A 23,483-nucleotide genomic window follows, 5' to 3' on the forward strand; every position below is an offset into this window, starting at 1 on the left:
ACCCTTTTGAAAAGAACTGAAAAACTTCCAAATGTGTTCCACATTTTCCTTCGCAGGAAAGACTTACATTGGAGAGAGCAATGGAAGAATTCGGTGTCGAAAATCTATGGTCACAGCAGCAAAAGCTCAAGTGATTACAGCTCCCAAGCATAGAAGCAGGCCTGTTTTTCCTCAGCTTTCAATTCAAGGCATTCCTCTTGCTGATTTACAAGTGCAAGAAGTCGTTCAAAGGCAGTCTCAGACTTATAGTGTGGACGGGGAAGGCGGCCGGAGCAGTCCGCAGTTTAACCCTAGCTTCCTTGAAGAAGCATATGAGAGGTGCAAGAACCTTTGTGCAGAATATGCCAAGACATTCTATCTAGGTTCAGCTTCATCACCCTTGTTTCTTTCTCCATCAAATTTTTTAACTGCATTCCAAAGCATTAACTTCATGATATTTTGCTTGCCACGCTACTGAATTCAAAATAATGATCAATTTTTTCATGACTATGGGATTTAATTCTGGTACACTCTCTTGGTGCAGGCACTTTACTTATGACAGAAGAACGTCAAAAGGCGATATGGGCAATCTATGGTGAGAATTCAACTCTCTATGTTCATGTAGTATCACCTGGTAGATGTTATTTAGGCCAATTGATCAAAGCAATATGTCATTTGCAATCAAGCTTGAATTCTCGTCTTGCAGATTAGATCATTTTAGAGTAGCACTTTGTTAACAAAAAAGTGGTGTTGTACAACTCAACATAATTGGAAGAAAAATCATGTTCATAAAGTTGCCACACAAGAAATCATTCTTTGTCCAAATAAATTTTGAATGATTATAATGTGATTTTTGAAAAATGAAATGCAGTTTGGTGTAGGAGGACAGATGAACTGGTGGACGGCCCGAATTCTGGCTACATGACCTCAGAAGTTCTTGATAGATGGGAACAAAGATTGGAAGACATTTTCGAAGGACGGCCTTATGACATGCTTGATGTTGCACTAACTCATACTGTTTCCAATTTCCCTTTAGACATCAAGGTGCTTATAAAATGTATCATTTAGTTCATTAAACTTATGATCATTTGGTGCTTGTCAAATTTTTCATCTCATGATCTCCCCTTCTTGTGACCAAAAGCCTTTTCGGGACATGATCGAGGGTATGCGAACAGACACAATAAAATGCCGATACCAAAATTTCCAAGAGCTCTATCTTTATTGCTACTACGTGGCAGGGACAGTCGGCCTAATGAGTGTTCCTGTAATGGGAATTGCACCAGATTCTCTGATTTCTGCACAACGTACATATGATTCTGCATTATATTTGGGCATAGGAAACCAACTCACAAACATCCTTAGAGATGTTGGAGAGGAGTAAGTTTCTTTGATATGCACTAATTGCTCATTTCTAAGTTCCTCACTGTCAAACATTAATTAGGCTAGTTGACTAGGGTAATATGTCTGATCTGTTGGAAATTCAACTCAAAACAAGTTGGTGCTAGCCATTGTTGAAAATCAATGTCAAAGTTAGGCATTGAAAGTTAGGCAATGTTAGGTATGGTTGAATAAAAATTATTAGGTGCAATTAATGTGTTTTGTGTTGTAATAAATAATCTTAGTTTAATCATTTGGTTTCCTATAAATACCCAAGTTCTCAAGCATTGTAAATCATCCCATCCAAATCCCACTTCCAATTGTGAAGAAGCTTGTAAGCTTTCTTATTCCAATAGTTTGTTGCTTCCCTCCTTTCTCTATTTCTTTCTTTGTCCAATTTTATTTGAGAGTGCAAAGTGAAAGAGGTGTGATATAGTTTGTAAACTTATCACCCACATATTTTGGTATTGAGTTAGTAAACTGTAAAATACCAACAATTGGTATCAGAGCCAGAATACCATTCTGGCAGGTGCAGCAGTTATGGCGTCCAACTTAGTGCAACTCCAAGTTCCCACATTGAAGAAAGAAAATTATGAAAGATGGTGCATCCAATTCAAAGCATTGTTTGGATCACAGGAGCTATGGGAAGTTGTCAGTAATGGGTATGTTGTACCCACTGCCGAGCAAGAAGCCGTATATACTGCGGATCAAAGGAACACTCTCAAGGACTTACGAAAAAAGGACCAAAAGGCGCTGTATCTTCTATACCAGGGTTTGGAAGATTCAACGTTCGAGAAGGTTGCAGAAGCAACAACGAGCAAGCAAGTATGGGATACACTCAGTACAATCTACAAAGGAGTAGATCGAGTCAAGAAAGTGAGGTTACAATCACTTCGAGCAGATTTTGAAACTGCTCATATGAATGAAGGGGAGAGCATCTCCGACTATCACTCAAGGCTCATTGTGATAGTAAATCAGATGAGGAGAAATGGCGAGAGACTCGATGAAGTACGAGTTGTGGAGAAGATACTCCGGTCACTCACATCTAAGTTTGAGCATGTGGTGACTGCCATTGAGGAATCCAAGGATTTGGAGGTGATGAGCGCAGAAGAGCTACTAGGATCCCTCCTAGTTCACGAGCAACGCATTCAGAAGAATGCAAGCCCCACAACGCTAGAGCAAGCTTTGGAGTCAAAGTTGAATATTGACAAACCAAATAAAGGTCGTGGGCAGTGGAACTCACGTCGTGGGAGCTCATCCAACCGTAGCCGAGGACGAGCCCGAGGAAGAGGTCGAGGCTATGCACAAAATCAAGGTCAGTCTCAGGAGTGGAGATCTACTCGAGGAAAGGCGCATATCCAGTGTCACAACTGTAAGCAATATGGACATTATGCCAATGAATGTTCACATAAAAATGGTGAGCATGTCAACATGGCAGAATCAAGTGGAAATACTGATGAAGAACTTACAGTCTTACTAGCACACCATGATTCCAGTAGCCAACAAGATGTTTGGTATTTGGACTCTGGTGCAAGCAATCACATGTGTGGAAAGAAGGAGTTTTTTGCCGAACTCAAAAAAGGGGCCTATGGATCTGTAAGTCTTGGTGACTCCTCAAAGTTGCCAGTTGAAGGCAAAGGGAAGATCAAGATCATCCAGAAGGATGGAAGAGAAGAATACATCTCCGATACCTACTACATACCAGGTATGAAGAGCAACATTCTGAGCATTGGTCAACTGCTCCAGAAAGGGTACATTATACATATGGAGAACATGCTTCTCACTCTCAGGAATGCAAGGAGAAAGCTTATTGCACGTGTTCGAATGTCAAAGAACCGGATGTTTCCGTTGAATTTGAACACAAAGATTGGAAGCTGCAACATCGGTGTAATGGAAGATGAGTCATGGAAATGGCATCTTCGATTTGGCCATCTTAATTTCAATGGCCTAAAGTTGCTGTCAAGTGGAGGAATGGTTCGTGGTCTACCCCAGATTGAAGCCACACGCCAAGTATGTGAAGGTTGTGTGCTTGGCAAGCAAGCACGACTATCGTTCCCTGTTGGTGATACATGGAGAGCAAAGGCACCACTGCAGTTGGTGCACACAGATATATGTGGTCCATTGGATCCCATGTCTTATGGAGGTAATAGGTATTTTATTACCTTCATTGATGATTTCAGTAGAAAGACTTGGGTCTATTTTCTCAAGGAGAAGTCAGCTGCCCTAAAAATTTTCAAGGAGTTCAAGGCACTCACAGAGGCAGAAAGTAACCACAAGCTTGTGGCTGTGAGATCAGATAGAGGTGGAGAGTACACCTCCAATGCTTTCCAAGCATACTGCAAGGAGCAAGGAATTAGGCATCAACTTACTGCTGCCTATACCCCACAGCAAAATGGGATAGCCGAAAGAAAGAATCGAACCATCCTTGACATGACAAGGTCCATGCTTAAGGAGAAGAATTTGCCAAAAGAGTTATGGGCAGAAGCTGTAGCTTGTTCGATTTATTTGTTGAATCGATGTCCAACAAAGAGTGTCAAGAAGATGACACCACAAGAGGCTTGGAGTGGATACAAGCCGAATGTTACACACCTAAGAATTTTTGGGTGTGTTGCATATGCTCAAGTTCCAGAAGCCAAGAGGAGGAAACTTGATGATAGAGGTGAGAAGTGTGTGTTTGTGGGCTATAGTGAAGAGTCCAAGGCATACAAGCTCTACAACCCACTAACTGGCAAACTAGTGGTTAGTAGAGATGTCATCTTCAGTGAGGAAGAGACATGGACGTGGAACAACAAAGAAGTCAGTAAAGAGAAGATCGTCTCCACTGATTTTGAAGAACCAGAAGTTGTACCACCGATTGAGCAACAGCCTGCTCAAACAATCACAACAACTCCAGTGCACAGAATTGCAAGGAGTGGTCCTACATCTAGTGAGGAAAGCAGCTCCTCAACTCCAGTGAGGTTAAGGAGTCTCACAGAGATTTATGGACAAGAAGAAGAAGAAGAAACCAACCTTTTCTGCTTGTATGCAGACCACGAGCCTTTCTCATTCAATGAAGCTGTGGAAGAAGATTGTTGGAAGAAAGCCATGGAAGAAGAGATCCATGCCATCGAGAAGAATGACACTTGGGAGCTGACAAAGCTCCCACCAAATCAGAAGGCTATTGGTGTCAAGTGGGTTTACAAGATCAAACGCACTGCAGATGGGAGTGTGGATCGATACAAATCAAGGCTTGTAGCAAAGGGCTACAAACAGAAGTATGGAGTGGACTATGATGAAGTCTATGCTCCAGTTGCGAGACTTGACACGGTAAGATTGCTAATCTCTCTTGCCGCACATCATAAATGGAAAATTTATCAACTAGATGTCAAGTCAGCCTTCCTTAACGGAGTACTTGAGGAAGAAGTGTACGTGGAACAACCGGAAGGCTTCCAAGTACAAGGAGAAGAAGATAAGGTGTATCGTTTGAAGAAGGCTTTGTACGGCCTCAAGCAAGCACCACGAGCTTGGAACTCAAGGATCGACAACTACCTTCACCAAAATGGATTTCAGAAATGTCCATACGAGCATTCAGTTTACATGAAGAATGGTGAAAAAGGGGAGTTCTTAATTATTTGTCTCTATGTAGATGATTTATTGTTTACAGGAAACAATGAGGCAATGTTCCATGAGTTCAAGCAATCCATGTTCAGTGAATTTGAGATGACTGACAATGGATTAATGTCATACTTTCTTGGCATAGAAGTGAAGCAAGAAAGTGATGGTATCTACATCTCTCAACAAAGGTACATGAGAGACATACTGAAGAAGTTCAACATGGACAAGTGCAACACTGTCAATACCCCAGTCGCAACTGGATTGAAGCTGTCCAAAGGAGGAGAGGGTGAGTTTGTAAACTCAACAGTGTACAAAAGCCTCGTTGGAAGCCTAAGGTACCTTACAATCACAAGACCTGATATAGTTTATGGTGTTGGACTCGTGAGTCGATACATGGAAACACCAAGGGAGTCTCATTGGCTGGCCGCCAAAAGAATTTTGAGGTACATAAGAGGTACTCTAAACTATGGTCTATTTTATAATTTTGGTGAAGATGCAAAATTATTTGGTTATTCAGATAGTGATTGGGGAGGTGACCAAGATGAAAGGAAAAGCACAACTGGCTATGTGTTTTTTCTAGGATCAACAGCTTTCTCATGGACTTCAAAGAAGCAATCAATTGTTGCTTTGTCATCATGTGAAGCCGAGTATGTTGCTGTAGCCTCAACCGTGTGTGAGGCAATTTGGTTAAGAAATCTGTTGAAGTCAGTGTGTCATCCACAAGTGGAATCGACTGTGATTCACGTAGATAACGTGTCTGCAATCAAACTTGCAAAGAATCCTGTTCAACATGGAAGGAGCAAGCACATTGATACCAGGTTCCATTTTCTAAGGGACCATGTGAAGCAAAAGACAATTGAACTTGTCTACTGTCACACCAAGGAACAAGTGGCAGACATCTTCACAAAGCCATTGCCAATTGAAACATTCCGGCTACTACGTGAAATGCTAGGAATGAAGGCGTTTTGATTTGAGGAGGTGTGTTGGAAATTCAACTCAAAACAAGTTGGTGCTAGCCATTGTTGAAAATCAATGTCAAAGTTAGGCATTGAAAGTTAGGCAATGTTAGGTATGGTTGAATAAAAATTATTAGGTGCAATTAATGTGTTTTGTGTTGTAATAAATAATCTTAGTTTAATCATTTGGTTTCCTATAAATACCCAAGTTCTCAAGCATTGTAAATCATCCCATCCAAATCCCACTTCCAATTGTGAAGAAGCTTGTAAGCTTTCTTATTCCAATAGTTTGTTGCTTCCCTCCTTTCTCTATTTCTTTCTTTGTCCAATTTTATTTGAGAGTGCAAAGTGAAAGAGGTGTGATATAGTTTGTAAACTTATCACCCACATATTTTGGTATTGAGTTAGTAAACTGTAAAATACCAACATGATCTCTCACACACAAGTTTGAGCGCTCATCGCATTTGATCTGATTTTTTTTCTATTGTTTTTTTAGTGCAATGAGAGGGAGAGTTTATCTTCCCCAAGACGAGCTTGCACAGTTTGGGTTGTGTGATAACGATGTTTTTTCAAGAAAGGTGACTGATCAATGGAGAGCGTTCATGAAAGAACAAATTGCAAGAGCAAGGTTTTATTTCAACCTAGCAGAAGAAGGAGCTTCTCAGCTTGATAAGGCTAGCCGTTGGCCGGTATATACCTCTTTGCAAAATTTTATTAAGTGATTTTGTTCCATTACCAGCATCATTGATGTCAGGAACGAAAAAGAAAACAATCCATCGCTTGTTTGAGACTTTTTTGGAATGGCTAAAAGCGTTTTCTAACAATCAAAAGTGTTTTTGATTATATTTTGTAAAAAAACTTAAAAGTGCTTTTGTTCATAGAAGAGCTTTGTGGGTCTTAAAATTGTTAGGTGAGTCTTTAGATAGCACTTTTCGGTATTTATCTAGGAAGCACTAAGACTTTTAATTATGAATTTAAAGTGTTTCTAACATAGAACTTCTAACAAAAGTGCTGCCTACAGAAGCAATTCCAAATTGTTAGAAAACAAAACATTCTACTTCATAGGATAAATAAACTAATAGAATATTCAAATACAAACAACAATACGAATCTGTTGTTGTTGTTGTTGTCCCTTTGTTGCAGTTTTACCTGTTTATTCATCAACCATGCACGTTCTTGCCATTCATGATAGTTCAGAGATTGTCTCCCTTTTTCTTTGTCTAATTATCTGCTGTAATTTTGCAGGTATGGTCATCGTTACTGATATATCGAAACATATTGGACGCAATCGAAGACAACGATTACGATAACTTGACAAAAAGAGCATACGTAAAGAGTGCCAAGAAACTTCTCATGCTGCCTTTGGCATACACAAGATCTCTATCAACACATTTCTTTGATGTCCCAATAACAAAAACATGAAGTTATACATCAAATTACTTAGACATGTTTTGCGCGTGTTCAAGCTGTGTATAAATCGTGTACATTTTTGCTCGATATAAATTTCAGGAGACTTATAGCTCAAGCAGTTAAGAGCGTTTACTGTATGTAGGCTGTATCAATTGAAGAATTTACTTTCATAACAAAAATGCAAATAATGATTGTTGGAACTTTCTTTCTCTTTGTACCTCATCTCGATAGAATCTCTCTCGTCCAAAGCAAATGACATTAAACTTTTAGCCTCCAAATAGACTTTGGTTTTCTTGTCTAAAACAACAAACTAAGTCTCTCTCATGTCTAAAGCGAAGAATATAGTAACCAATATGCTAGAGCAAAAAGTAATATAGAATATTATCTGTACTAATAAACTGAGGCATTCTCTTGTCGAAAGAAAAGAATAGCTCATCTAAGAACTTGTTTAAATGGAGGATTTTTAGTCAAAATAGTTCCTGAAATTATCATAATTCCTCACTTTATTATATGAAAAAATTCCATTAAATTGAAGAAACCACCTCCACTTTAGTTCAAGTGGAGGGTTATGCTAACTCAAGACCGTCAATCATTTTAAATCTCAAGACCAAAGTAAGAAGTTTAACCAATCTCTGAAATCATTTTAACCGAAAAGCCTAAACTGTATTGATTGCAATATCTTTTAGCATCTATTGGAACATTGACAAAAAATAGATTCGTGTACGGGAAACCAACAAGACTACCAAATGGACTATGAAAAAAAAAATTTAAATAAACCTATTGGAACATTGAGAATTCATTGATTAAGGGAGAACTTATAAAAAATTAAAAATTAAAAAAGCACCCATCGTAGGAAGCGAGCTCATCATCCCTCTACAAAATCACCAACCCCCCAAAAATACCATCCTTCTACAGAAAAGTTAAATTTAAAAATAAAAATAAAGATTGACAAATCAGAACAGAAGATGCCACATTGTTTGCTGGAAATGGTACATATGCTGCAACAGTGTCGCCACTTCCACGGCTTCCTTTCACAGAGACTCGTGCGCCATCCAAGGAAGCCTCACCTGCCAATCCTACATGATTTTTTTCCCAAACCGACCACCACCACTGTTGTGTAATTCATAATCTTAAATTTAAAGAAGAGACCTTGACACGGAGACCTTGCAGGCAGCAGCAGCAGCAGGTAATTCAGCAACTGATTCATCAGTTTCATTATAGGAAGTAATCAGGTGTTCTTCGGGTCACATCCGGTTCTCCCCTCCTTGGAGCTGGCTCAAACTGAAATACAACATAACAAAGTTTCAAGCATTTCCATGCAATTTGTGCAGGCATGCAACTGAATAGATCACGTGAACCCATATGAATAACCATTCAGTGAACTATAACATATCACTTGTACTATTTGGCCAGCATGTGTTTGCGATAGCAGAGAGAGTTGAGGAAGAGGAAGGGGAGTTTGGAGAGAAAGTAATGACCAACCTGAATGAATGTGTGACCTTTGCAGTCATCGACTTCCAGGATGGATGCCATATTTCCACAGCGATAACAATAATTGGGTGCACTAAATATAGTGACCACTTTTTGTTCCTGCCAAAAGGTAAACAAATTAACTACACAAAACTTTCCTTCACAAAATAAACACAGCCAAAGAATGAGGATAAATACTCACATGACCCCAGTTGTATCCTTCCATGACCAGCTGATGTGCTCTAGCAATCAACTTTAAGTTATTTGTATGATTAAACTGCTCGGATATGTCCTGTTAAAAACAACAAAAAGGAAGCAAATCAGCCTACTCAGTCAGGAATCTAGAAGACCGGCCAACTGATTCAAACTATCAACCACAACAGAAAGTGAAATGAATAAATAGGTAAAGTACCTGGCCAAATGTATATCCAGCACCCCTCGGAGAGATACCCCAACCACAGCGATCATCAGGATCAGACCATAAAAGATCACACATGGGACCCTCATGAGGAACCTCTTGTACACGGTCAAAATTACGTATGTTATCGAGGGTTTCAATGGATGGAGACAGCCCTCCATGCAGGCAGAATATTTCAGATTCAACCTTCAAACAAATAAAAGAATATATGTCAATACTTGGAAACAGAACTATTCACCCACACCTAAGACTATCAACAATGGATGTATAACAAATGATGCAGGGCAGATCAATGCATCACGTGGTGGTACAAGTAATAGCTACAGTCATGCTGCAGCGCAACATGATTGACGAAGGCATTTAGAAACGGAACTAGGTACTCATGCAATTAACTGGCAGCAATGCACTAGAAGGTTGCACCCAGAAATTTTGAGGGTACTTATTTTCAATAGAAACAATAAAAAGAATGTTCATGGTCATGCAGATGGCTAACTTAAACAAAGTGCAGGCACTGGTGATATCTACAAAGACCATTTAAGCATCATAATTATGTCACGTATAGCTATACTAACCAATGCTGTGAGCGGGAAATAGTCAAATAAATCTGTAAAGATCTTCCAAACATTGGCATTACCATACCTGCAAAGCGAAAAAGAACGGGTCACTTTACAAGCTTGACCAAGACGATAAATCAGGGAATGAGAAGTGTGAAGCAGGAAGACAAAAACTAGATAACTGATCACCAGTAAATGCAAGGGCATAAACAAATAATCAAGAGCATAATAAGCATACTGAAAAACCATCACATGAATGTGAATATGATATGTGCAGATTATGTTGTAGAATAGCAATTGCAGCTGCAAATATACTAATATACATGCGTTCATGAATATGCATACCTACATTCATGCGTGTACAAATATATGAACACAATAGCTCACCGGCCACTCATACAATATCCATCGAACCTAAAAGGCAACAATGTCCACAGGTGCAATTAATGTTTTTCTTCAATTGAAGCACACTGACTTCTATATACTGACAATTTTCTAAGGAAAACTAAACATAAAGAACACCTTTACATGTATATATTTTTTAGGCCTGAGCAAAGGAAAATGAAAAATGGAGTTCTTCCAGAAGTCACAAGCCACACATAAATCTTAGTTGTATCAAAATTGACCCACAAAACAAATAATGTTTAGAAACTCACTTCCGTAGGCACTCGTCATAAAAACCATAAACTTGAGTAATCTGCATAGGGGTAACATAAAGCCACAATCAAATACCACACATGCAAGTAGTACCAAACTGATATGAACAATAATGCAATAACTAACGTAGGGAGGGTGAGTGATGCAGGAGCATCTACAAGGCTCTCCAATACTAATTGGCAATCCTAGTAGAAGCTACTGCATCAGGGAGAGAGAGACTAGAAGTTAAAAATACCTGACGGCTTTCATGGTTTCCTCTTAGGATAGTAATACGCTGATGATAACGCACCTTCAAGGCCACAAGGAGCTGAATAAAAATAATAAATAAGTTAGTATCATAAGGATATATATAAATAGTGCCAAAAGGGAAGATGAAGCATCCTCTTTTTTCCCCCAAAATTCCCATCATAAGAACATTAAGTAGTAAAGCACAATATAGCTTACACCCAATCTCATTATCTTTATGCGTACTACCCTTTTTTCAGTCTCCCCTGCTAGCAAAAAATCAAGGGATCTCACAGGTTGAGACAAATCAGGTTTCGAGTATTTTACTACCCCACCTGACCTAATCAAGTTGCAAAGCATATCAACCAAAACGGGCTCACAATAGGTTTGATATACAACCTTGGAAGCTTGCAAGCTCTAACATATGCCGGCCAAACTATTTCATTATGGCTCATGTTCAACATGTATCCAACTCTCAAAAGTAAAACTTTAAGATCTTTCATTAGGAATTGAAAATTTAATTGCCTTGATCAAAACCCTAAATAATCAAACCAAATCATTGCCCAGAGTTTCCAAAATACCTTTTATCTTAGTGCCAGAAGGAGAACCCTAAAATTCTAGCTTAACTAATTGAAAGATAAGAAGTAGAAATAAAAATACTCAATACTTACAGTCACTGTTTCAACTGAATAATAGCCACGGTCCACATAATCTCCCATAAACAAATAGTTTGTATCTGGGCACTGCAAAAAAAATTGCAACGGGAAATTAATGTTATTTTTGGAAAGTGAAACATCCAACAGAACAAACCAGAAAACTACAAATTAAGAAAGAGAAAACATCACCAATAAGTAGCAAACAATTAACAACCTTGAAGAACACATACGATAAATTAAATAGCCCAAATCAGAACAATACCTTTCCTCCAATGCGGAAAAGCTCCGCTAGATCATGGAATTGTCCATGAATATCACCACAGATAGTTACAGGGCTTTTTACAGGCTGCAATACATAAAACCCAAAATGGTTATTCATTTACCTCATGACATGCCCAAATCATTATAGGTCCAAAACCTGTATGAAACAATACAAAGAAAGAGATGAAACAGAAACTTGCAACTAAAATGGCCCACCTGGACATTGCTTTCTTCCATTAATATTTCCTTGGCCTTCTCACAGAGCACCCTTACCTATATTAAACAAACAAATTAGGATGAAAAATTATTTACATCATTGAATAAAAAGAAACTCCCAAGAAACCATAATAAAAAAAGGCCCTTTAACAAACATTAAATTGAACATGCTTGCATTTTTAATAACAAATTTCTGTTTTCTTGCTCATTAGCGCTTTCAAAAAGCGAATATTTTGGTCTTATTACATAGGCTGGTGTACCATAGAACATAGCCAATGTTCGGAAATCCAAGAAGCACCATAGCAACTCAGTTTCGAAGCTCACACTCTTATAAAGTACGCTATCAGCCTAGCATACCCACACAACCCTTCATCCATCCCCAAGAAATATCGATATGCTTACATGCACTATAAAGCATATACGCAGCCGGCAGATTATTTGGCAAATCAAAAGTTGTATAGAGTTTCCTCCAACAACGGAACGTAAACTAAGGAGGTTTAACATTACTGATTTCAGTACTGTCCAAATAAGGGAGAATTCAAGGTATCTCCTTAACAATGTATTACAATGTACACATTTAGCCAAAACCAGACTCAAATACTGCGCTCCATGAAGTCTCTGTTAATCACAACTCCGCAAAAATCTGTTGAAAGATTCAGTTTTTATGGCCTTGGACTCAGACACCCAAAATTTGTTTTTTCTGTTCACAAATCCCAAAGGCGGAAACCCGCAGTGTCACAGAAAATGGGATCTGACCACATTGCCAATACCCAATCCTAACAGCAGAACAAATCAGTATAAACACCAAGTTCATGCATTTCTTTAGAATTTTTAACCCAGTGGTAAATCCAATAAAAGATAAAAAATCCACATCAGTGAAATCAAAAAATTCATCAATGGATCCCCAAACTATATGAAATCACAGCCTTGGATCGGCCCCACACGAACCCTAATTCAGCTAAATTCAATTTACAGATCACGCACACAGTTGCAAACAAAGAAATGCACCAAATTTCTCGATCTACCCCACTCAAGCCATAACATTTCAGAACCCGATCCGTCTCATTTCCCAAAATTCAACACAAAATCTTCCCAAAAATACATTCAAACAAAAATTAAATTAAAAAGAAAAAAGAAAAGAAAAGAAAAAGAAATGGACTAAATTTAAAATTAAAATAAATAAAACTGAAAAGTTAAAGGCTTTGGTTACCTCTTGCTCGGACAAGGGCTTGCACTGCATGAGTTGAGCAATCTGCTCATCCAGATTCCCATGGGAGTTCGAAGGGACCGAATCCATCCTCTTCCTCTTCCTCTTCCTCTTCCCCCAAAACGCACCGTGTTTCGCAGATCAAGATGCCCCTCCGAAACCCTGACCCTAGATCTGCAGGAAACCCTAGATTCCTCCTCTTCTTCTTCGTTTTCTTTAAGCCACTCAGAGATAGAGAAAGAAAGAGAGAGAGAGAGAGAGGGGGGGGGGCGGTGGTGGAGAAATCAGAGGTTTTTAAGTTATTTTGAATTTTTCTTTTTTCTTTTGGTTTTTTTTATTTATTATTATTTTTTTTTGGTGTTGGGAGTTTAAAACGATAAAATAGGGAGGATGGAGTGGTACGCGCGTGGGATGATTGGACCCGTGCATGGCTTTTGCACCGGGCGTTGGAGGTTTTTGATTGGGCGGTCGTAACACTTGGTTTTAAGAGCGCGTGAGAAACAAAGGTATTTGTGTTGTTATTTGAGATTGTGGATGTAAATAATGGATCGCCAATGGTTCGATATGTTTTCTAACAAATTATGAGAGTGAGACTCTAACACTCAATTCAAATTTGTTGGTATGTATGAAATCTTGTTGACGTAGATGGCGAGTTTAATTTAAAATTAATCTGGTTAACATATTATGAATAATGTGTTGAGGAATCAATGATCGATCGAAAAAAAATACTATGGTGTTAATTATCATTGACCTTTGTTATTACAGATGACATCGAATGTTGAACAACTTAATTTTTCATTTTCAATTTTCATGCATTTTGTTTTGTTTCAGTCCTACAAATTGTAATGAAGTAGCTCATCAAATGGTTATATATGCTTTAAGCATGATATTGTACGGAAGTAGAGCTAAATGGAGGAAGACAGATTTTTTAGAGTGTCGATAATAAGGCTCGATAGACTGAAATTTTTCTTGAGAAAGGGGCTCTCTCATTGCTTACGAGTTAATCTTTGTATTTGATCTAATTTATTCTATCTAATAAGAAGAAAAAAAAAGGTTTGAGACGCATCTAGGAGTTATATGCACATACTTTGTAAATTTCATATTCAAAGGGCTAAATTTTAAGGAAAACTAATGAAAATTGTTTGAAAACTTTGAGTTTTAACGATAAGGACAAAATAATGGGTGAAGTGAATGGTACAAGGATTGACTTTTTGGTGTAAAAATATGATTTTTCGTTAAAGTAAACAAGATCGCGGGTTTTTCGTTAAAACTCTCTAAATTTTATCTCTTTACATAAACTAAGAGCACTCCCACTGTAAGAAGGCCCCCATGACAATTGACAATTGAATCCCCTCCACTGAATAGTAACTGTCTTTAATGAACAGTAATTACATTTTGCATCTCCACCCCTAAATTGAATAGTCATGGCAATAGACAATAAAATATTTTTATTTTTATTTTATAAAATAATAAAAATAATAATTTAAATTTAAATTTCGAATAAGATTTTTAACCGATCTCGTCACGCCACGTGTCATTATCCGAAAATACAATTTTTGTGAATAGATTTCAATAAAAATTTTAACCAATTTCATCACGCGACATGTCCTTACTTATTTAGAATCGTTGAAAATATTGAAATGTGGTGTAATAAAATGGTAAGGTATTTATATAAAAATATTATATATATATATATATTATATATTTTTTTTTTAAATTTTTGGAATTTTTAATTAGTTTTTAAAAAATATTAATTTAATTAATCTGGACCGTTGGATTACAAAAAATTTGAAATCCAACAGTCCAAAATAAGACACGTGGCCCACCCAAACATTTCTGATTTTTTTTTCTTTTTCTAAAAAAATTTTAACTGAAAAAACTGGATCGTTGATCTAGATATCAAATGGTCTAGATTCAAAGTGACTGAGTGGGGCTAACACGCAAGCCCCATCGTCTGAAAATATGACCGAGATGCGCCCTTGTGACATCCCACATCGCCCAGGGGAGTGATCCTTATATGTATATTCCTATCCATATCTAGTACGAGGCCTTTTGGGAGCTCACTGGCTTCGGGTTCCATCGGTACTCCGAAGTTAAGCGAGTAGCGTGTGAGAGCAATCCCATTATGGGTGACCCACTGGGAAGTTCTCGTGTGAGTTCCCATAAACAAAACCGTGAGGGTGTGCTAGGGGCCCAAAGCGAACAATATCGTGCTACGGTAGAGTTGGACGAAGGAAGTGGTCCCGTCCAGGTCAGGATGTAACAGCCCCCACGCAAGTGTGTTGCCCACGCGCTTGACGCAATTTTTTTTTTAACGTGGCTGACATCAGCCTTGCATCAGTCTCCCTCAGGCACTCGAGCCTTGGACTCTCGTCTGCTCTTTCCCACGGCCCCCCTTAGCCCAAATACCTGAATGGGTTGGAGCTAGTTTAGGAAGGGATTGGGTTGCAAATGAAGTTGGTCCCCTTGGCGTTTAACCACGCTGGACTTGCTCTAAGGAAGTCAAATTTATAATCCTCGTGGCTTGAGATGTTCAGTTGATATATTTGACTTTGAGCTCAAAATTAAGCATGAGACTTGTGACATAGATCAGGGAAGCCAAATATAAGATCCAAAACTTAAGATTTGAGTAATGCTATTTATACCATGTTTGTGTACCATATTTTCATACCATATTAGATGGCATTTGATGTGGGCAGCCACATCATTTGAATTAATCAATTTTTTAAATTTAGTTTATTATTTAATAAACTAGTTAATTAAATGATGATTGTGGTATACAAAGAGTCTTTCTCCTTCCTTTCCTTGGGTTTTGCAAATTTTTCAAATGATGTAGCTGTTTATATCAGATGCCACCTAAGATGGTATAGAAATGTGGTATAAAAACATGGTATGAATATCATTACTCCTTAAGACCTTTATGTGAAATTCAATGGCTTAACCCTAAACCCTTAAAGCAACGATGAATCTAGTCTTTCATATTTTAGAGTCCCCAGAAATTAAAGTTTTACAACACAATAAGTTTCATACATGATACATACTCCAAAGAAGGTTTTCGAGTAAGGAATGACACGCCCATAAACTCGATCCCAATCGAGATGCACTGTTTCGACGCCAAAGGTGTTTCCCTAATGTTTTAAGTTTCAAAAACAATTTCATATATATCACCAAAACACATACCAATATGAGAAATACTAACAATACAATCTAGATTTAGGGACGTATCATGATGTAAAATGACCTATTCTTTTTTAATTGAAGACTTTACTCTTCACAACTAATCCACATTGCTATTTACGAATATTGACAAATGACTGAGTTCGGTTTCATGCATTATGGTAATAGCTATTGTGATATTTGTATTAGAAATTTGAAGTGTTAGATAAGATTAGATCATGGATGGTTCTTGCGTTGGGTCTTCGAGTTCAATCTCGAGCATAAAGTTCTTTACGTCTAGTCGTAGGCGTTGGGGCTCCGTCTTGCTCGTTGGTTACTTATGGGCGCATGTCTATGAGGTCATTTGCCAGCATTAGGTCACCAAGTCCAATCCAGGGTGAGAATTGAGCTCTCATGGCACACATTGATCCCTGCGTTGTAGGTGCCATGTCTCCAAGTCCTACGCATCAGGTTAGAGGGTCGTTAGGTTTGATTCACCACCCCAAGAGTCAAATCACAGGCCACGAATCTTCGGGTCTAAATTTGTGAGAGAGAGCTAGATTTAAAGTTCGTTTGAAAATATTTGAAAATGGTTGAACACGCTTTTAGTGAAATTATTTTTTGAACTATTATTTAGTAAAAATGTAAGTAAATGTTTTCTCTAAAAATATTTTTAGTCATTTTAAAAATAATTCTAAATGAGCTTTTATATGTTCAATTTCAAGCACCAAAGTCAATCGAGTATCGATGTTAGGTGGCCGAGTCACAAGCTCCTATGCACCGGGGCGGGGTTCGAATTGTCTGAATCCCGATGCCGGATCAATTGTATTAGTTTTGGCTTAAATCATTTATTATAGTTGAATTTTGAAGTTCCCTTACCTACAACACTTAGATGAAATGACAAAAGGCCCATATGCAATTTCCAATACGCATGTAATTACAAAGATTCGCGCAAAAAATGACCAGAAATAAGGGATAAGTTGTGAGGTGAGGTGAATGAAAATAGGATTGAATTGATAGATATTAGGAATTAGGATAGATGGTGAAGATATTAAGACCTCTCATTCCAATTCACCACCAACACTCCAGCCGCAATACTTGTTGGATATTCGGCTTCTCCTTCTCTTCTCCCCTTTTATTTTCCTCCTAGTTTCAAAAATAATTAAAAAAAGCCTCCTCCTCCTTTTAAAAAAGCAATAAAATAGGAAGTAATAATTAAAAATCATTATGATATGCCACTGAATACTACAGTCTGATGATATTCTTCACTTGAAAGTGAAAGGTCTTAGGTTCGAATCTTGTGGATGACAATTTCGATACCAAATTAGGTTGCTTATTATGTGGCTTAACCAAACTCCCCTCCCCCAATATCGATGTACTAAAAAAAAATCACTATAAGATGGCTTAATAGTTGTAGACGAATTTCAAAGGCTTAATAATTGTGGACGAATTTCAAACTCGTATTTCACACGGCACGCCTTAAGTTTGATTCTTGATCCATTTTTTTTGTCAAACTTAACCCTTATGAATAACACGATAGTGGTGGTTGAAATAACTTTGTGAGTCTTTATTTCATGTGAAAGAGTAAACTGTCATTGTAAAGTTACTTCTAAAAAAAATTGAAAAATAAAAAATAAATTTTTTTATTTTTTAGAGAGAGAGAAAGGAAACGGCTTTGGGTTGAGATATTTTTGTCTGCGTGCTGCACCAACAAAACATTAGGGTTTTCTTCTCTCACAGATCTTTTTCCTTATTCTCCTTCTTCCAACCTCCCGTCGTCTTCACGTCCGCGCTACTTCTACAGGGTTTTGCATCGTACAGGTCTCTCTCTCTCCCTATCTCTCTCTATATATATTTCTCTCTCTACTGTGCATGTCAATCTCTTGCCTTGCATTAGCATCGATTCTGCGGCTCTGCTGTTTTCATTGCATTATAGATCGGGGATTGTTCGTCTCCAATTGCTTTTGATTCGGTTCTGTTTGGTTGCCGGGAAAATTTTATCAAAAGGGGAAGAGAAAGTGAGGGAAAATTTTATTAATTAGGTTGAGTGGTGAAATGGGTTTTCTTTTTTGGTGATTTTGGGTGCATTCTTGTTGGGTTGTTGGTTTTGTGTTTGGTGATTATTCCTTTTGCATATTTGAATTGATAATTCTGTAAAGTTTTTTGCTTGTTAATGTTTTCTTACTTGTGTTTACTTGTTCAGGGTTTTGTCGTCTGCGTTGATTGGACTTTGTTGGAACTGTAATTGAATTAGTGATTCAATTGGTGGAAATTTTTGAAGTGGGTTCAAAGATTATATATTTTTTAAGGCTATTTTGGAGTGATAATTTTGTCCTAGTTGTATCAACTATGCGCACTTCTTGGGCAGATTTGGCTGCAAATTCTGCAGCTGAGAATGTAGGTTCTGGCTCGTCTGGCAATGCTGGTTCAGGAAACTCTGCTGCTTCTGCTCCTAATCGATCCACCTACGTCCCCCCACATCTCCGTAACCGTCCACCTTCCTCGGACCTACCTGCTCCAAGCTACACTGGGCCTGCCAATGATCGAGGTGGCCCAGGTGCGCTCAGTGCACCTCGTTGGGGTGGTCCCAGAAATGACAACAGTCGAACTGGATATGGTGGCAATCCTGGTCGCGGTGGTGGTTGGGGAAGCAGAAGTGGTGGTTGGGATGGGAGGGCACGAGAAGTGAACCCCTTTGGAGATGATGACGAAACAGTGCAGCCGTTTAGTGAGCAAGATAACAGTGGTATTAACTTTGATGCGTATGAAGATATACCGGTTGAGACAAGTGGAGACAATGTTCCCCCTCCTGTGAATACCTTTGCAGATATTGACTTGGGTGACGCACTTAATAAAAATATTCAGAGGTGCAAATATGTGAAACCCACACCTGTGCAGCGTCATGCCATTCCTATCTCCCTTGCAGGCCGAGACTTGATGGCATGCGCCCAAACTGGTTCTGGAAAGACAGCTGCTTTCTGTTTCCCAATCATCAGTGGAATCATGAAGGGACAACCTGCACAGAGACCACCCCGCGGTGCACATACAGTCTATCCGCTTGCTCTCATTCTATCTCCTACTAGGGAGCTTTCAATTCAAGTATGTATAAAAAAATTGTTTTCTTACTTTTATATATGTCCTTGCAGGCCACATGATCAAGATTGAAAATTTCTCTTTGTATTTCAGATTCATGAGGAAGCTCGAAAATTTTCATATCAAACAGGTGTTAGGGTGGTTGTTGCGTATGGAGGAGCACCAATTAACCAGCAGGTGTGTCATCCTTTTATTTTCTTCTGTTGACTTGGTTTTTTTCCCCACGTTGGATTGGCTTTGCCCTCATGTACTGTTCTGTAATTGTTGACTTTATGTTGCTAATACATGTGAGAATGGTGTTTATATTGTCTAACTTATGAACTTTACAGTTTAGAACCTATGGTCTTATTTGCTTACAACTTTATTTACAAACTATGATTGCACCTTCTTCCTTTTTTTTTTCTTTTTTTTTTTTTCGTTTAAATGATAATTGAAAGAAATCACATGAAGTTCAATTTTGTTATGCCATATCCGAGGTAAAGTAGGAGTAGCCAAAATTGAAGGAAAGATGAGAGAAAATCGGTTACGGTGGTTTGGACACATGCAAAGAAGGCCTACTGATGCTCCGGTTAGAAGATGTGACTACGGGACAGAGGTCCAAGGCTGAAGGGGTAGAGGAAGACCTAGGAAAACTTTGGAAGAGACTCTAAGAAAAGACTTAAGAGTACTTGGATCTAACGGAGGACATGACACAGAACCAAGCGCAATGGCGTTCTAGGATTCATATAGCCGACCCCACTTAGTGGGAAAAGGCTTTGTTGTTGTTATTGTTGTATACTATGAAGGTTTCTGTTTTGCATTTTGTAGTTGGGATTATATACATGCATGAAAAATATTATAGCTTCACAGACTATGGATTTTGGACTGAACAGCGAGCTCAAGTGTTCTTTGTTGATTGTATTTTATGTTGCATTGGGTTTATATATGCATTTAAATTCAATAAGCAAAGTACTGTTTAGGCCTGCTTGGGAAATTTCTTTGTAGATATGGTTTTGGAGTTGGACTGAGACTGTTTTACTGGATCTTATTGCATCTTAATTTTTTTGTTTACTGAACCGGATTGTTATTTTTGAGATATATAGAAGATCTTGATGATGTATTTTTGGACAGCTACGGGAGCTTGAAAGAGGTGTTGATATTCTTGTCGCAACTCCTGGAAGACTGGTGGATATGCTGGAGAGAGCTAGGGTTTCGTTGCAGATGATTAGATATTTAGCCCTTGATGAGGCTGATCGAATGCTGGATATGGGTTTTGAACCACAAATAAGGAAAATTGTGCAGCAAATGGACATGCCTCCACCAGGTATGCGACAGACTATGCTATTCAGTGCCACTTTTCCGAAGGAAATACAGGTAATTTTTCTTTTTTGTGGGAAAAAGTTTATAAATGCAAGACTTTCTTCATAGTTTTTGCAGACATTTTGCAAACTAAAACAGTATCACACTTTGTGTTTCACTTGAAACTTTGTTTTGCGTGCAGAGACTGGCCTCTGATTTTCTTGCAAAGTACATCTTTCTGGCAGTTGGAAGGGTGGGTTCTAGTACTGATTTGATTGTTCAAAGGGTGGAATTTGTTCATGAATCTGATAAAAGAAGTCACCTCATGGACCTTCTTCATGCACAGAGGGCCAATGGTGCACAGGGCAAGGTATTCTGGTGGTACTTCTTTTGAACTTTTTATATGCCTTTGATATGTTTGTGGGGTTGTCATGTAGCTCTTTTCACTTAAGCTATTAAAGTGAAAACTTTTACCAATTGGAAAATCCAAATTTGTGCGGTCCTGGATCTTCTCCATCCCCCTGCTTACCTTGTTTTTTGATTTTGCAGCAAGCTCTGACATTAGTTTTTGTGGAGACAAAGAAGGGAGCTGATTCTCTTGAACATTGGCTGTGTATGAATGGTTTTCCTGCAACTACTATTCACGGTGACAGATCACAGCAGGTACATGGCTTTTGCTATCTGGTTTCTGTCATTCCAGGGGTACATGTCTTGATATACTGTTATGTATTTAACTTTAAGGGGAGTTACCTTGGTGTGGTTTTGTAATTGGTGCTATCACACCTCACTAATATGGTTGGATAATATTTATCAGACCCCGGCATCTTGTCATAGTAGAACAAACATGGACATTCTTACTCAGATTTTTTGAGTTAGTAGATTGTTCATGCTTGGGAATGTTGTGTTTATGGTTCTCCTTCCTGGACATTGAGATTCCAGTGAACATGAAGTAGCATGTTAGCTAATAATGGCAAGGTACATAACAAGTAGAGAACAAGAGGACTGTGAAATGCCTTGTTTGAATATCATCTTTTCCAGTGAACTTGGGCTTGTTGGTGTTTATAAGCATGCATTGGTCCTTTTATTTTGGTATTGATCCATGTCACATCACATTGTAGCACATGAGTTTTGGGTTTGGGACTTTTGTTGGTTTGTTGTCAAGTTCACACTGGGCAGTGATTGGAGATGCATTCTTCCTTATATATGTTGATATATGAAATATGAATTGGGTGATAAAGCGGTGTGGAAAAGCTGTTATTAGGATATACACTGTTTAAATTTTCGGCTTAGAGGCCAACTTAATAATTTATATAATCAGTTTGAGACTTAGGATTGGATGTTATGCCTGGGGCTTGAGGTCATGTAGTAGTTACATTGTTATAAGATTAATGTTTAAATTCTACCTTTTGTTTATATATTTGTTTATCTGTACTTTTGTGCAGGAAAGGGAACAAGCATTGAGGTCATTTAAAAGTGGCAATACTCCGATCTTGGTGGCTACTGATGTGGCTGCACGTGGGCTTGATATCCCTCATGTTGCGCATGTTGTCAACTTTGATCTTCCAAATGACATTGATGATTATGTCCACCGCATTGGTCGTACTGGACGAGCTGGGAAGTCTGGTTTGGCCACTGCCTTCTTTAATGAGAACAATTCGTCGCTCGCTAGGTCTTTGGCAGAATTGATGCAAGAATCAAATCAAGAAGTACCTGCTTGGCTGTCCCGGTACGCAGCTCGAGCTTCATTTGGTGGTGGGAGGAACCGTCGTTCTGGGGGAGGCCGGTTTGGTGGCCGTGACTTCCGAAGGGATTCCTCTTTCAGCAGAGGTGGCAATGATTACTATAGTGGAGGCGGTGGAGGCAGCAGTGGTGGATATGGGGGTGCTTATGGTGGGTACAGTGGAGGAGGATATGGTGCAGGGGTGGCCAGTGCGTGGGACTAACCGCTAACTCCTCAAAGCAGTTACAGTGTCTTAGGTAATGGATGCACACTTCTTTATAAGGTCATATTTTTGTTTCTGTAACGTTTGGTCTAAACAACCAATGTTTTATACTGTCGGAAACACTCATCAATGTTTGAGGGAGGGGGGACTTATCTTTGGTATTGGTGCCACAGGAATAGAAGGTTTGTGTAATGTTAGTAGGTGTCGATTTAAAAGGTGCTAACAGATTAGGGATTACTGTCATTTTAGTTTATCTAGTCTCTTATTATATACTCTGGCGCGTGAGTTTGGATGGGTTGTAGAATATGTAGCGCGAGAGGGGAGAGGGTTTCTTTTCGGCCGCATCTTTGTTTATCTCATAGGCATGTTCGTTTCAACCCAGTTTATGGGGTTTATAGTGTTAGAGGGTTCTTCTGTTCCTGCCATTTCTTTCCTCCTCTCACGGAGTTGAATACGCGGAGTTATAGGGCTTTTGTAATGTTTTGGTACTGACTGAAATAAATACAAGGCTCTTGGAAAACCAGATTTCTCCGATTTGAATGGGACCTTTCGGTACCAATCGGACAGGATTAGTCTTAGTTGCCAGTCATTGTTGAACGCGAAACGTTTGTTATTTTTATGCAAGCTATGTTAATTCAGAAAGTCTAAAAGTTTTTTCAGATCGATCTTCTGTTGTTTTGGATGCTTAGCCTCATATTGTACCTTAAGTTAACATCGATTTAATTTTGATGTGGGATTGAATGACAATTTAAAATAGCTATATATGGTGTGTGAGGGATTGATAGTTCAGTTGGTTAACAACATTTGCCTTTGTATCATACTCTTGAGGACCCATGTTCTACTTCTCTCTTTGCTGACATCGTTTCTAATATTATAAAAAATGGGTACAGAATGTATTAAAAAATTTGCAAATGTGTGTTGGGCCAGTTGACTATAGCAACTTGCTTGTGTTTTGCGAGCTCAACCCTCTTTGGATATTAGAGTAGTTTAGAGTGTCGCATTGTCGAAGTCTAACCCCAAAGAGAGAGACACT

The 23,483-nt window shown here is 38.5% G+C and overlaps 3 protein-coding genes across 3 annotated transcripts; 2 read left to right on the plus strand and 1 right to left on the minus strand.

The window, feature by feature from the left end:
- Nucleotides 1–7,516, plus strand: LOC137743258 (phytoene synthase 2, chloroplastic-like). Its single transcript, XM_068483129.2, has 6 exons — nucleotides 1–362; nucleotides 524–574; nucleotides 851–1,023; nucleotides 1,121–1,356; nucleotides 6,403–6,595; nucleotides 7,152–7,516. The coding sequence occupies exons 1-6, from the start codon at nucleotides 32–34 to the stop codon at nucleotides 7,326–7,328; spliced, it is 1,161 nt and encodes a 386-aa protein (XP_068339230.1). The 5' UTR covers nucleotides 1–31; the 3' UTR covers nucleotides 7,329–7,516.
- A 547-nt stretch (nucleotides 7,517–8,063) lies between these two features.
- Nucleotides 8,064–13,312, minus strand: LOC137741653 (serine/threonine-protein phosphatase PP2A catalytic subunit). The gene is made up of 11 exons (XM_068481346.2): nucleotides 12,984–13,312; nucleotides 11,774–11,830; nucleotides 11,559–11,642; nucleotides 11,312–11,383; nucleotides 10,651–10,722; nucleotides 10,415–10,455; nucleotides 9,777–9,843; nucleotides 9,199–9,390; nucleotides 8,989–9,078; nucleotides 8,799–8,906; nucleotides 8,064–8,597 (listed from the first exon to the last, which is right to left on the minus strand). Exons 1-11 carry the CDS (start codon nucleotides 13,068–13,070, stop codon nucleotides 8,532–8,534), a joined length of 936 nt encoding a protein of 311 aa, XP_068337447.1. The 5' UTR covers nucleotides 13,071–13,312; the 3' UTR covers nucleotides 8,064–8,531.
- Nucleotides 13,313–17,810: 4,498 nt separating this feature from the next.
- Nucleotides 17,811–23,109, plus strand: LOC137742564 (DEAD-box ATP-dependent RNA helicase 52). The gene is made up of 7 exons (XM_068482469.2): nucleotides 17,811–17,957; nucleotides 18,340–19,235; nucleotides 19,323–19,406; nucleotides 20,340–20,582; nucleotides 20,710–20,877; nucleotides 21,057–21,170; nucleotides 21,950–23,109. The coding sequence occupies exons 2-7, from the start codon at nucleotides 18,486–18,488 to the stop codon at nucleotides 22,448–22,450; spliced, it is 1,860 nt and encodes a 619-aa protein (XP_068338570.1). The 5' UTR covers nucleotides 17,811–17,957; nucleotides 18,340–18,485; the 3' UTR covers nucleotides 22,451–23,109.
- The last annotated feature ends 374 nt before the right edge of the window (nucleotides 23,110–23,483 follow it).

The sequence above is a fragment of the Pyrus communis genome, chromosome 11 (assembly GCF_041283825.1).
Source record: "Pyrus communis isolate YQ-2024b chromosome 11, ASM4128382v1, whole genome shotgun sequence".
In the NCBI taxonomy this organism is placed as follows: domain Eukaryota; kingdom Viridiplantae; phylum Streptophyta; class Magnoliopsida; order Rosales; family Rosaceae; genus Pyrus; species Pyrus communis.